The 15,792-nt window shown below is 41.0% G+C and overlaps 1 protein-coding gene across 1 annotated transcript in view; it reads left to right on the forward strand.

Annotated features, from left to right (window-relative positions):
* alkbh8 (alkB homolog 8, tRNA methyltransferase) overlaps window positions 1–15,792 on the forward strand; it is a 78,130-nt gene that overhangs the window by 40,962 nt on the left and 21,376 nt on the right. The window contains exons 7-8 of the mRNA XM_078545518.1: window positions 12,179–12,285; window positions 13,641–13,792. Coding sequence (XP_078401644.1) covers window positions 12,179–12,285; window positions 13,641–13,792 — 259 coding nt within the window. The remainder of the gene's footprint in view (window positions 1–12,178; window positions 12,286–13,640; window positions 13,793–15,792) is intronic.

The following is a 15,792-nucleotide window of genomic DNA, read 5'->3' on the forward strand; positions in this document are numbered from 1 at the left end:
AGCCCACAGGCAATGCTGGAAAAGTGCTTATCTCCTGGATTCAACAGTCCTCACTTTCCTTTAGCTGCTGGATTTCTCTATGGCTGGGAAATGCCACTGCCAGGGTTGAACCAAAATTGGAGAGAAAATGTGAGGCCCGCAGCCTCATTAAAATATTTAAATGAATGACCCACCTCCTGGGAGTGGATTGGTTACCCACCCCCATCCCCTCCTATTAAAACCAGAAATGGATGTTTTGGAGGTGGGTTGATTTTTTTTTGTTTGAAATTTTTAACAATTTAACTTGCCCATTTTTGAGGGTTGAAATTCCCCTCTTACCCAGTTCCAGCATCAACTTAGCTTGCTTTTAACTTGACATATTGTTTAATTCCAGCGTCTTCTGTATTTTACTTCCAAAAGCTTGGTTAAAGTGTGTGTTTAATCAGGGAAGGGAGGGAGGTAGAGAAGCAGAAAGGTTTGGGAAGAAATTCCATAGCATAGGACCCCACACAGTTAAGGCACAGCCATAAATAGTGGGTGAAGTTGAGGGAAGATGAACAGAAGGCCAAAGTAGGAAAGAGTCTTTTTGGTAGTGTGTTTGGAAAGCCGGGAAAAGTTACAGAGATGGGGAAAAGAATGTGAACACCTGGTTGAGAATTTTAACTCTGAGGTTTTTGGAGGACTGGAAACCAAAGTAGGTCAGCAAGGATAGTGATGATGAGCAAGCAGGACTTGGTGTGGTATGGGAAGTAGCTTGCTGCATTTTGGGTGAACTGATATTGGTGGAGGATTGGAAGAGAGACAGGAGAGCATTGGAATAGTTTAGTCCAGAAATGGCATGGCTGCGACTTTCCCTGACAGATGTGTAAAGGCAGGGGCAGTGGTGGTGGACACTACAGAGCTGAATAGCTATGGAGTTGGAATCTCAGCTTGGGACCGAATGGAGCAGTGAAGTTGCGAACAATCTGGGTCAACCTGAGATTCTTGCACTAGTTGGAGGTAAGGGTGGGGGGAAAGAAGAGATATTTAATGAGGTGTTTGGATGTGGAGAAAAGAAACCATGGTTTCTCTTTGTTTAGTGGAGTATTCTTGTGGTTGACCTTCATAGTTCCAGAGAAAGTAACACAATATTTACCTGAATTGCAACATTAATCAATATTACTTGGAGAGATTAAAACAAGGAGTTGTGGGAAAGATAGACATGGAGTTGGGAAGTGACAGCATATTCAAGGACTTTGGAGAGTAAAGTGAGATTGAAGGTGGGGCAGCAGTTTGCAAGGGCAGGCGGGTGAATTTTTTGAGGGGGGAGAGTGATGATTGTTTAGAAAGGAAGGGAGACAGCAGCTGAAGAGTGAAAAACATTTATAATGTTGACCAGCATGTGGCCAGGGAGGGAAGTTGAGCGATTAGCAGTTCATTGGGAATGAAGTCAAAGGAGCAGGAGGTGGAAATCCTAAGAAAGATAAGCTTAGATATCATGAGGGAAAATGAGAGAGTGGCTAGAGAAGGACATGGGCTTGTGGCTACAGCAGAGAGGGCATCGCGGGATAGGGATAGGATTCTATGAGCTTCTTGCACTTGTTAAGGGTGCAGGAGGTAAGGAAGATGTTTGTCAAGATGGTTGGTGGTGGAGAAAAGAAACTGGAGTCCACCTTTGCCTAGCCCATCCTTTGGCTCCTCAGATACTGAAGCAGTCCATGTCCAAATGCAGCAAGACCTGGACAATATCCAGGCTTGGGCTGACAAGTGGCAAGTAACATTCGTGCCACACAAGTATCAGGCAATGACCATCTCCAACAAGAGAGAATCCAACCATTGCCCCTTGATGTTCAATGGCATTACCATTACTGATTCCCCCACTATCAACATCCTGGGGGTTACCATAGACCAGAAGCTGATCTGGACTAGCCATATAAATACTGTGGCTACAAGAGCAGGTCAGAGGCTAGGAATCATGCGACGAGTAACCCTCCTGATTCCCCAAAACCTGTCCACCATCTATAAGACACAAGTCAGGAGTGTGATGGAATGCTTCCCACTTACCTGGATGAGTGCAGCTCCCACAAGACTCAAGAAGCTTGACACCATCCAGGACAAAGCAGCCCGCTTGATTGGCACCACATCCACAAACATTCACCCCCTCCACCACCGACGCACAGTAGCAGCAGTGTGTACCATCTACAAGATGTACTGTAAGAATTCACCAAGGCTCCTTCAACAGCACTGTCCAAACCCACGACCACTATCATCTAGAAGGACAAGGGCAACAGATAGATTGGATCACCACCACCTGGAAGTTCCCCTCCAAGTCACTCACTATCCTCACTAGGAAATATATCGCCGTCCCTTCAACTGTCGCTGGTTCAAAATCCTGGAACTCCCTAACAGCACTGTGGGTGTACCTACACCACATGGACTGCAGCGGTTCAAGAAGGCAGCTCACCACCACCTTCTCAAAGGCAACTAGGGATGGGCAATAAATGCTGGCCCTGCCAGCGAAGCCCACGCCCCATGAATGAATTAAAATAAAAAAGTAGGGTTTAACTGTAGCCGACCTTTATAGGCCCTAAGAAAGAAAGACTTGCATTTATATAGCACCTTTCACAACCTCAGGATATCCAAAGCACTTTGCAGTCGAATGAAATATTGTCCAATCACGTAACTTTATGAACATTGCTTTGATCCATTATTTTAAAAGCAAACGTGCTTCCTTGTGACAAGTAGTAGTACAAAATTGATTTGTCTAGCTGCTGTGGTTGAGTTTGCTGTCATATTGTTGGAATATATTGCACCTGATGATGACAAATAATGTCATTCTGTATCCTGTCAGCATGTAACTTGCCCTAACAAACTTGCCATGTCTAAGGGCGACTTCTGTAAATAAGTTTGTGGTTCCTTTAGCAAACTTGTGTACTACATGTTTTCAGGTTTAACTGGGAATCAAGTTTATAGTTCATAACTGTCCAGTAATTACATTTTGATTTCACATCCTGGCAATTATTTTGCTCAAATACCTAGTAAAACATGATGATAGGAGTGCAGAATTGGACTTGATCTTTCACAAAGCCATAATCTTTCTGATTTCAGAATTCCATATGCAAAATCTTGTTTTGATTAATGCAGATCAGGAATTTGCTTATTACATATTTTGTTGAGACTTCACTTTCAATTTATTGAATCTCTTTGATTTAGGTCATAAAAACGGTACATGCAGCTCTTCCTACATTGAAATTACAGCAGGAAAAAGGCTGTTTCATCCAACCACTCAGCATTAGTGTTTTCCCCCGCACCAACATTAGTGCTATTCCAATTTGTCGTCCCTGTTCTCAAATCCCCAATGCCTTAATTTCCTTTTCCTTCAACCATTTATCTAATATATTATTAAATGTTGACATGGTCTTTGCTTCAGTTACCAGTGCTAGTAATACATTCCAAGGGATGAAAATTTCTGCCACTTGGCGGAATTCCAACTTTTGGTTCACGGAATTCTGCCCTTTTTAATTTTTTTCTACTGTCTGTCTGGCTCCAGGGAGCTGTCACTCACCCCGTCTTTCTTTAATCTGCTGCCAATCTGACACGCTTTCTATGATTGGGAGCTGCAGATGTGCCCCCAGTAGCTGTTGCTCCTGCCTGCAGCCGTCCTGTGCAAGGTCATCTTCCTTGTGCTGCCACCACTGTGGGGGTTGTTGCTGTTGGATAGAAGGGAAGCGGGGCTGATGCCGCGGAGCTGTAATCTAGTGTAATCTAGGCTTTGGGAGGTGGGGGGTGTGCCTAGGTGGGCGCAGAAGCAGGGCTAGGGAGGGTGGGGACCTAGGCTGGGGTGAGGAATGGGACAACCCTGGGATCTGGAACCTGGGGTTTGGGCCCTAACAGCTTCTCTCCCACATCAATCAATGTTTTATCAAGGTTTAGGATTTGAGTTTAATTTATAAAATGTTCCCCTTTTTATCCATCATCTTTATCGCTGCTTTTCCACTCCAGCTACCCCACATCCAGGCAAGGTGGAGAAATCCAGACAGTTGGGAGGATGGCAAAGGAGGAGGGGATGAATGAATGGGGGTAGGCGGGAAGAGTGAGAAGGGTTAAGTGATTGGGGATGGAGGGCATGAGTCAATGTGGGATGGCTGAGTGGAGATGGGGTGGCATAAGTGAGTGGAGGGCTGTGTGGAATGGGATGGCGTGAATGAGTTGGGAGCTGAGTGGAGAGGGAGGGGTGAGTGAGTGAGTGGGGGACTATGTGGAATTGGCCAGCATGACCGAGTGAGTTGGGGTTGAGTGGGATAGGAGGACATGAGTGAGTAGGATGGCAGGGAAGGCATTCATGTGTGTGTTGGGAAGCGAGGCCTAAATGGTGGGGAAAGAGGATGTGTGTGTGTGTGTGTGTGTGTGTGTGGTGGGGGGCAGCGGGGGCTTCACTTAGCCTTTGGTTACCATGGAATATGGAAGTTTGGCTGAAACCTACATGAGTGCATAAAATAATAACATCTTTACAAGCTACTTTAAAAACACAGATTTTCATATTTTTAATGATGTATTATGTGTTGATCTGTAAAATATGAGCTTTAACAATAACATGCCAAGTGTAACTATGCTGCTTTATTGCTGTGCTGTTTTTGCTGGCATTTGGTGTCGTGTTAATTTTCAAGAGTTATGTTTTTATATATATATTTGTCCCTGGGATGTGGGCATCGCTGGCAAGGCCAGCTTTTATTGTCTATCCCTAATTGCCCTTGATAGGGAGGTGGTCAGTTAAAATGGGATCACCTTGGACAATAGTTTGTGAAGCATTGCCGTAGTCCTTTCCTTCGCTGTGCGTGTACGTAAAATCCAGCAAGGTCATTTTCTGTTGTTAATATGAATTTCATCTTGTATTACATGCACTAACTGCATTGAATGCTGAAATGCTGAGGTCTCTTTGGTGATTTTGTACAATTGCATTGGCCCGCAGTCTTGATGGTAACAGATGGTAAACAAAGGGAAAACTAATGTTTCTACCACTTGAAGTCTAATAATTCCACCCATTTTAAATGGCCCAGAAGCATTTGCATTTCACCATTGGTAATAAGAAGTGCTATAATTACATGATTTCTTATCTCAAAAACTTTAAGACATTTTTGTCTTTGGCCATTGATTTCATACTTTTTTGTCTTTAGCCACTCTTGCCGCTGCATTCCAAAGCCTCACAACCCTCTTTTTAAAAAAAAAATGATTTTCTGCTCTGTGCTGAATTTAAGTCCATTTAATCTTAGATCTAAAATGAGGGGACATAGATATCATCAGTCACTGGAAAGACTTTTGTCTACTGTGTCCCATCCCTTCATAATTTTTAACATCTCTAACAGATCACCCCAAATCTTCGCAGTTCTAATGAAGCCAATCCATGTCTATTAAATTACTTTGTACAGTGTAGTGTTTTGAAATAGGATTGTGAACCTTAGGTTTTTCAGTTTGACTGATTATTCACTTTACAAGCACTGACGCTATAATGCATCTGGAGATTAGTACATATGCTGCCAATACTCTAGCTGCAAATAAGGGCTGGAGAGTTTGTTTGTTTCAACTCTTGTCGATACCATGCTATTTTTTTTGCTGCATCACCTCTAGATGGTGCTCTGGATTAGAATAGCAAGCATCAGTCTTATGTCAAAAGGTGGCTGCATTCCTCGATTGAGTGTTCTTGTTTGCTGATCCCTCTTTTGGTAATTCCTCTGTTGCTAAATTCCAAAACAATATTAGATGCATTCTGAAAAAAGGACTATAATTGTTTGCGAATGATCGCTGGAGGAATGTGCAAGCTCCATCCTGGAATAGATGACCTTGAGTTAATCTGAGCACTCTGCTGTGCCTCATGCTTTGATTTAACTATGCTTTTACCCATATATGAAACTTACGCATTCCTATACTGCAGCTATGTGATGGAAGGAGCCGCCAAAAGTGCTGTCAACACAAAGCAAGCAGTGTCTCTTAAACTGAATTATAGTTTGAGTAAGATAGCTTGCATTGTATATATACACATTTATTTGCATTGTCAGGACACCTCATAGAATTTAACACTCAATTCATTACTTTCGAAGTCACTTTTAGGTAGGCAAATGTGGCAATCAGTTTGTACAGAGCAAAGTCCCACTAAGAGCAATGGGATAAGTGTCCATTTAATATGTTTTAGCAGGGTTGCTTCGAGGGATAAATTCTAAACAAAACAATTTTTTGGCTGCTATGCAATCTTTTATTTTGCCCTGAGCAGGAAGATTGTTCAGTTTAATGCCTGTCTGCAAAACAGCATCTCCAACAAGTCATCTCTGAGGACTGTACTAAAATATCAGCCATGATCATGTGTTGAAGCTCTAGAATAGAGCTTGAACTCTCAACGTTCTGACTGAGGCAGGTTGCTACCTCTGGGTTAAGTTGGCACTTAATAGGTTGCAAGATTCCTACAAATAATTAATTGCTTCAGATCAGTTATTCTATTCTTGTATTCTGTTTGATTTGGAAATGTTGATGTGACTAAAACCCACTCTGTTCAATAGAATAAGTGTCAGCTGTTTTGCCCTGGTGCTCGCAAAGAGAATTGATCAGTGTTCAAATTAGTGATCTGATGTCCAATTTGCTGTTTTTGAAGAAGCATGCCATCCTTCTCCATAATTGGACTCTCTCCTTGACCAACCCTCTTTTTAAAAAATATTCTTTTACTTTTTCCTTGTAAATGCATTTTCTGTTTTCTTTTATAATATCTTTGTATGTTCCTTTTAGCACCTCTAATTTCTCTCTCCTGAGGAGTGAGCCTTAGCTCAGTGATAGAATTCCTGCCTCTGAGCTGGAGGGTTGTGAGGAAAATCCCATTCCAGGCTTCCTTGTGACCTTCTCACATAAAAACAGGCCTTCATTACAGAAAAACTTAGAATTCAATTTTCTGGATGTAAAATGCAGGGGAAATGAGCTGCCTCATGTGCTGTTGGGCATGGAAGAGAGGAGAATTTATCCTTTCCACCTTCCTACTGCAGTTTGTTTGTTCTTAATGATTGTATTTTGTATTAACTTATATATGGCAATGCCATTGCAGATAATATAATGGTGCTTATGCTGACAAACCGATATGGCAGTGGGACAGTTAGTGGCCAGCTGCTTGTCGATCATGTTCTCATTGGAAATATACCATTTTCTGGAACTGGCCTGAGAATTCTTTTACAGTGATGTAGTGTATTTAAATAAAAGTGTTCATAGAAGTCCTATTCTTTCTGTTAAATTAATGCATTTAGGATATAATTTTAACTACAATTACTTAGTGGTCTCTGCACAGTGACTTCTCAGTGATCTCTGACTTCAGGAGATGCTTGGAAAGTTTTGGAAAGATACTGGGCTTTAGTAGGGTTTATATGAAACCACAATAAAAACAGGTTTTAGTAATGCTTCCTGGTGTTAAACTTATATAGTCTAATCTTGATTTCATTCAAACTAAGTATTGTTAATTAAATGGGTTTTACATTGATCCTATTACTGTGTTAATGAAAAGAAATGCCTTAGTTTTTGAATGCTTAGCTTTCACGTCCCATAAAATATTTATTATCAATGATAGATAGGGAACTTGGTTCTTGCTTTCTCTGACTTATCATAAGCAGGCTGCAAGTTTGATCTTTATTGATGTTACCACCACAGAGAATAAAGAGAATCAGTTAAAACGAGGTACTGTAATTGGAAATACTTCAAAGAACATGGCTTCTGAAGAGAAATGTGTCAGATGGTAGATTGATTCACTGTGGTGGGTAGATTTATTGATTTATTTTTTCTTTTGAAGGTTTGGTGAATTAAAGTAAAAACTAGACCGTTTTCTATTTTGACTATGGCACCAGGGAGTTTGTGTCAAGTGTATGTCCATATTTTATTAATTAACTGACAGAGTTTAATTTATTTTCTTTTAGGGAGGGAAGACAATGGTGTAGTGGTAATATCACTGAACTAGTAATCCAGAGGCCCAGGCTAATTCTCTGGGGACATGAGCTCAAATCCCACCATGGCAGCTGGTGGAATTTAAATTCAATTAATTTTTAAAAAAACCGGAATCATCAATTGTCATAAAAACCCAACTGATTCACTAATGTCCTTTAAGGAAGGAAATCTGTCATCCTTACCTGGTCTGATCTGCATGTAGCTCCACAGCAATGTGGTTGACTCTTAATTGTTCTCAAGAGCAATAAGGGCTGGGCAACAAGGGCTGACTTTGATAGTGACGCTCACATCCCACGAGCAAATGCAAAAAAAGCAATTTTAATAAGTGTGAATAATTGTTTACCTTTAATAATTATGATTTTAACTGTATTTAGTGATGGTAGTATTTCCCTCTTGTTCAGCAGTTGGTGATTGATTTTTCCTGGACCACTTTTTAGGAGAAGTGCAGTAATGCTGCTGGTGGCTTGCCCACCAGTTTCACTTTTTCCTCTCTCTTCTTTACTTCATTTGAGGTGATCTCTGATGACTTCCTTCTTTAGATTGCATACCTGAGTTTTAAGAACTTGAATCCTTTATATTTATTCAGGAATCTATTCAAGGCTGAATTAAACAGATTCTTGATCCACAAGGGGGACACACAGGAAAATGGATTTAAGGCCACAATCAGATCACCAATGATCTTGTTGAATGGCAGAGCAGGCTCGAAGGGCCGAATGGTCTCATCCTCCTCTATTTCTTATGATATTAGAGATTTCTCTCCTTTCTGCATCTCCATTGGTGTGCTTTCCGCACTTCAATAAATGCTGACCTTGCCAGTGACACCTGCACCCCGAGAGCAAATTAAAAAAAAACTCCTCTGCCTCAATCCAGTGTTTCTGTCTATTGGATGAATATTCTCTCTGAATGCGAATGCTACTCCATAAAAAGGTGGGATTTCAGAAGGGCAAGTTAGACTGTGAAAGGGAAAGAAGGGTATTAGCACGGAGGCAGGGACAGAGTAGGGGTCTGTTTTGAGGCTGCAAAATCTGGAAGGATGGTTTTCTCTCAGGTTCTGACAATTTTAATGGCAGGATTTGATTAGCGTTTTATTTCATTGCTTCCCTACTGCAGCCAACCAGATTGAGAGGCTGACTGGCTGTCAGCAGGGTAGGCCTTTGGCATCAGGCTGCAGCAAGGGAGTGGAGAGGAGGGAGAGAGTGATTGGAGGCCTTGAGAGTTAAGGGGGCGGGGATCAGGGGCTTTGGGGGAGATTTGAAGGAATGGTGGTGGTGGATGTCGAAAGTGCCTCAGCATGGGACAAATCAGGCAAGTGCTGCATCCAGCAGTTAAGTGCTGGATTCAGCCCTTTCCTCCCTTTAACTAACAGGTTCCTGAGGCTCAGAAACTGGCTGGCCAGGGTTAAATTTAAAATGGTGGTTAATTCTGCAGTATGCAATGTCATTATAATTCTTAAGTGGCCAACCCATCAGTTGCCCATTTCCCTGTCCTGCCTCTGTTAAAACTGGAGCGGGAGGGCTGGAGACACATTTTTTAGATCTTCTACATTTTTACATGCCACGCAATCCAATCCTATCTGTTTTTGGGGGTTAAAATACCCCCATCGTATCAATAAAAGAATTGTCTTGTGAATAGAGTTCCGTTTTAGTTATATTGATATTAAATAACTTCAGGCCTCAGTAGTTATCACTAATGCACGTTGGCAGCAATGAAAAAGTGACTTAATTTCCTTTCCTCCCTGTCAAATTGACGTAAGATTTTATGCACCTGGGAGTGTGAATGCAAATCCTCAGATCTGTGGTGATTGTCAACTGTGACATTTAATTTTTTTTGCAGCGATGAGGGGCAATAAACAGATTATCTTTGCTGTTAATTATAGAAACTCACACACGCTAGGATGCATGTCACACGGCCAAAGCACATCAAAAGATTCAGTTGCTGTGATAAAACTAAAAGCAAGTTCATCCAGTCTGCCGGTATCATCCCAACCTGATGGTTGGTTTGTTCTGTGTTGTATTCACTGTTTAAGTTTGTAGGGTGGTTTTATTTTGTTTCCAGTAAAGTTTTTTTTATTGCTGAAGACAAATCTTGTATTATAACTAACAATTCATGAGAAACCTCCACTATTAAATCCAACTATCCAGCAAAAAGAATGTCTTCCGCTACTTTAATAATTCTTATTGATATGTCAGCAGTACCAATATTTTTAGAGCACTTCTGGTTCCTTAACCTGGGCTCATTTCAAACTCCTGTTTGATCAGCAAACCTTCCTTATAGCAAAGCAGATTTACTGATGTAGTCCTTACCATGCTATTATGTATCCTTATAATATGAAACCTATATATTGAAGCTCTTCTAGTTCAGCTTGCACAAAGCTGTTGGGTTTCCCTGGTTAGTTAGCTGGAAAAATACTGTCCCTTTACATATTGGAGTTATGGGAAACAACTGTTGCAAGAACAGTTTTCTCAGGTGGCAGTGCCTCTCTCTTCTGTTTAGGAAGCGGAAACCTTTGTTCCTTTCGACTGCAGCCAGTGACCACTATGGGTGGCTGCGCTGATATTGGCTCAGCTGGTTGTTTTTCAGCCTCGAGCATCTCATATTCTCTCCTCTGGATCTAATTCATTGACTGGTGGCATGTCACATACTGACAAATCAACCGTACCCATGAGGCGTACTTTCAAAAAAATATAGTTCAACATTCCTTTAAGTGCACGTTTATACTCCATGAATTATGCAAAGCCAATGTTCTTCTTTCCCTTAATAAATTTGAGATCTATAAGTCTGTTGCCCCTATCCGATCTCTTACCAAGTCCTGTTCACCCATCACCTCTGTACTCACTTATCTGTATTGGCTCTCAGTCCGGCAGTGTCGTGATTTTAGAATCCTTATGCATATTTTCAAATCTCTCCTAGGCTTCACCCTTTCCTATCCCTGTAACCTCCTCAAACCCCACAATTCTCAGATCTGCACTTTTCCAATTCCAGTCTCTTGTACAACACCGATTTTCATTGCTCTGCCCTTGGCAGCTTGGCATTCAGCTGCCTGCTCCCTAAAATGTTGGGTGGGTATGGGTAGGGAATGGGTGGATAAATGCGTTGGGAGGTGAATAGGTTTTAATAAATGCTAATTTTTAATAAAGCATTTTTTTCTTATTTATTGCTGTGAAAGTATGAACAATTTAGAGAAAAACTACCCACACATGATTGTTATGAGAGAGATACTTGATTGATACAAAGGTGGGATACTGATTAGCGGGTGGCGAGCTTCGAATCTTCAATATGCTGAGGACACTATTCTGCTCACTATCTCCACGGAAGAGCTACAGGGGTTGGTGGATTGTCTTGATCAATTTAACCAGAAATACAGTCTCCTGATCAGTGTTGACAAGACAAAGTGATGGGTTGAAAGATCTGCAAGATTCTGATTAACAGAGTTCAGCTTGAACAGGTTGATAACTTCTGCTATCTTGGGTCACTCATCACGCAAGATGCAGAGTATACCACAGAAATTTGGACTAGACTTAACGAGGACCATGGCATTGTGAACTCATTTAAAAGAGTATGGAGCAGCCACTGCATCTCTATTACAACAAAAGCTCATCTTCTGAAAGCCCTTATATGGCTGGTGACAATTTATGGCTGTGAAAGTTGGGCCATCAAGAGGAGTGACGAGGCTCGAACAAGAGCATTTGAAATGAAAGGACTCAGACAGATATTCTGTGTGTCGTGGACGGCCAATTGGACAAATGAGTGGCTGCTCAAGAAAGCTGATGTTAAGAGGAACTTGTTTGAGGCAGTGATATTAAGAAAGCTCAAATATTTTGGACATGTGATGCAAACAGGAGGGGAGTATTTGGGAAAAGAGTTAATGCAAGGAAAAACACCTGTAAAACGTGCACAAGGAAGACCCTAGATGGCATGAATGAATAATATCAGAACGTGGACTTACCTCTCTATGGGACAAGCAGTGAGGGCAACGGAGAATAGAAATCAGTGGAGAAAGATTGTTCATAGTGCAGCCAGCCCTCAGAACGAGGGCGGAAGAAAGACAAGACAGACAGACACAACACCTGTAGGAGCTTCCCATTGCTGTTACTACTTATGTTGAAAACTGTGTTTTGCAACAAATAAAGTAACTGAGTCTTTTGTACTTTCCCACATTGTGACAGCAGAAGATTTTTAGCTTGCCATCTTTTAATTCATATCTTAGTTAATTTGAACTTAAAACGAAGAAAAGTTTCTTTTTTTCAACCTGTAGACAGTGATGGATTTTAAGCATCCAAATGGCCACAGTGTCGCAGTGTTGTTGCCCCGTCGTAGTCTGCTGGTGATGTCCGGCGAATCCAGATACCTTTGGAGTCATGGGTGAGTAACATACAGATTAAATAAACTGCAAAGCTTGCATAAATTAAAAAAAATAGCTAAGAGCAATTAAAATATCTGCATTTTATGTTCTTGGCAATGAGCTTTCTTGGAGAAACTATGAAAACACTTGATATAATTTTTATCGCCTATCTTATTATAGTCTACTTGTATTGTGCAGCTGGCTGTATCCTGGTAGCCAGCTCTAGTACTTCACCTCAGCTGCATAGAATGTATCCACATAGAAAGTTATCGTGCTTCTAAATATAAAAAAAACACTCAAATCTGAAAAAATGTTCAATAGATACAAGAAGCAATTTGGAGAGAGAAGACGTTTTTTGTGGTGTGCCCTTTTCTTTGTTTAGGCAGTAACCCAGTCTTGTTTAGAAAGGATCAATGAATATTTGTTGCAAACTCAATTGGAGGTAATCTCTTAATAACACTGTACTGTACCATACTGCTGCTGGTCTGTGATGAAACTGCAACAATTTTGCAAGCATGTCGCTGGCCATTTTTAAATTGTATCGTTAATTCTATTTAATATACCTGGAGATAATCAAATGTATAATTTATGGGGAATGAAAGTCATGGCGAGTTAGGGATGGTTAGACAATAGGCCATAAACATTAGTACTGTTTCAAGAAATTATAGGTGGATATTCTCATTCACTTGCCGAAATGCTAGACTATAATAAATGATTAATTAGTTTACAGCACCTGCCAACAGTACACATGTACCATAGCAGAAAAATGAGGATGGGAACATTGAGTAATAAATTTATCTGCCAAATTAATTTCTCTGGTTGATCCATCCAGTTTTCAGAAGCAAAGTTGGTGTCTGTACCTGATTATTTAAACATTTATTTCATGAAGTTGGCTATGACCTTCTTGAAACTTCCTTATTGATGAATCTACTGTTTATTACTTCACTGACTTTAAAAAAAACCACATTCTTCCAGAATGTTCTTAGTTCTTGAAGATGAACCATTTTCTGTGATTTAAAGCGTTTATGACACTATCCACAAATATAAAATTAACTTTTCAGGGCCAGTATGCTGTTTAGTAGTAATTATGAACTTGCTACACTGTTAAACTCAGTTACACCTCACTCAACAAGGGGTAAGTTTTTCAAGGATATTTAACAATAAGAATAATAGACTAAAAGTGAAAGCTTTCATTAACTGCTTAGGGATTGCATTTTGATCTGGAGAATCACTGATGACAATTTCTGGATTTCTATTAGGCTGTGCATGCAAGGACTCCTGAAGTTGCTGTCAGTTTCTGTATAATAAAAGAAATGATTTACTGTCATCATCATAGCAAAATCTGGGCCAATTGTCATCTTTTTGCATTCAACAGAATTACACCTCGAAAGTTTGATGTGGTACCAGCGTCAGAGATGCAAAAGACTGGAACCATCACTGGTGACACGAGTAACTTGACCTTAAACAAAAGGGAAACGAGGACAAGTTTTACCTTTCGAAAAATCAGAACGACACCCTGTGATTGTGGTAAGTGTTTTTTTATCTCTGATCCCTTCCTATGCTGTGCACTATTTCCTGACCAAGAAGTTGGCTGGGTGATTTGATCGGAATCTCCCCTGTTCTTGGGAGTCTCAGCCTGTTATTGGGATGCATACAAAAGAAAACTAAGAAACCTCGTCCTCTTTCCCCACCACCCCCTTTAATCTCTGTTCCTCAACCCATGATGACATGTGATGCAATGGGTTGATTAGATGATCATGATATTATTACCTGTGCTTTACGCATAATTATATTAAGCCTGAAGTGAATTGTAAGTTAATGGACATGTGTAGCAGACTTCCAGCAAAATAATTGATTGGGTGTATATTAACACCTATTAGAACAATTGGGATTCATATCTATTGAGATTGAGGGCTGTAGGAAGAGTAACAGCACTGTTCGAAATATTTTCACGTGCAGCAGCGGAAAGAACATGTTGTTTCTTAAACTGATGGTGGTGATGAGGCAGGGAAATAGCCTGATAGAAAAATTTTGGAAATAGACTTTGTGTGCGGCAGCCTTGAACCGAACGGGCTTTCTCACTCTGAGCTTGATGTTCTAAAGTTTCCCTCCTTAGCTACAAGGTTCAACCATCCCTTCAAGGGTATGATCAGCTCTTTATGGTGCATTGGGAAATTCTATGGCGTCTACTGCCATATTCCCTCTATCACTGCTCTGCTAACACTGCTATAGCTCATTATAGAATTTGCCAAATAATTATCCTTGAGAGGAGGCAGAAGAGATTTACCAGAATGATTTCAGGGATGGGGAATTTTAGTTACAGGATTAGGTTGGCGAAACTGAGGTTGTTCTTCTCGGAACAAAGGACATTGAAGGGAGATTTGATAGAGGTGTACAGGTTTAGATGAGGTAAACAAGGAAAAAACTGTTCCCATTAACTTATAGTACAAGGACTGGGGAACACAGATTTAAGGTTTTGGACAAGAGATGCAAGGGGAATGTGAGGAGGAAATTTCTTATGTAGCGAGTGGTAATGACCTGGAATTCGCTGTCCATGAGGGTGGTAGAAATGGAAACAACCAATGATTTCAAAAGGAAATTGGATGGGCAGTTGAAGGAAATGAACCTGCAGGACTACAGGGCCCAAACGGGGAAGTGGCTCTGACTGGATTGCTCCACGGAGATCTGGCATGGACTTGATGGGCTGAATAGCTGCCTCCTGTGCCGTAAATAAATAAGACCATAAGACATAAGAGCAGAAGTTAGGCCATTCGGCCCATCGAGTCTGCTCCGCCATTCAATCATGGCTGATAAGTTTCTCAACCCCATTCTCCCGCCTTCTCCCCGTACCAATCCCCTTACCAATCAAGAACCTATCTATCTCGGTCTTAAATACACTCAATGACCTGGCCTCCACAGTCTTCTGTGGCAATGAATTCCATAGATTCACCACTCTCTGAATAAAGAAGTTTCTCCTCATCTCTGTTCTAAAAGGTCTTCCCTTTACTCTGAGGGTCCTAGTCTCTCCTAATGGAAACATCTTCCCCGTGTCCATTCTATCCAGGCCTTTCAGTATTCTGTAAGTTTCAATCAGATCCCCCCATATCCTTCTAAACTCCAATGAGTATAGACCCAGAGTCCTCAAACATTCCTCATATTCTTAAGCCTTTCATTCCTGGGATCATTCTCGTGAACCTCCTCTGGACCCTCTCCAGGGCCAGCACATCCTTCCTGAGATACGGGGCCCAAAATTGCTCACAATATTCTAAATGTGGTCTGACCAGAGCCTTATAAAGCCTCAGCAGCACATCCCTGCTTTTATATTTTAGTCCTTTCGAAATAAATGCCAACATTGCATTTGCCTTCCTAACTACCGACTCAACCTGCAAGTTAACCTTAAGAGAATCCTGGACTAGGACTCCCAAGTCCCTTTGCACTCCAGATTTCTGAATTATTTCCCCATTTAGAAAATAGTCTATGCCTTTATTCTTCCTACCAAAGTGCATGACCTCACACTTCCCTACATT

The sequence above is a fragment of the Cetorhinus maximus genome, chromosome 7 (genome assembly GCF_964194155.1).
Source record: "Cetorhinus maximus chromosome 7, sCetMax3.hap1.1, whole genome shotgun sequence".
Taxonomy (NCBI): domain Eukaryota; kingdom Metazoa; phylum Chordata; class Chondrichthyes; order Lamniformes; family Cetorhinidae; genus Cetorhinus; species Cetorhinus maximus.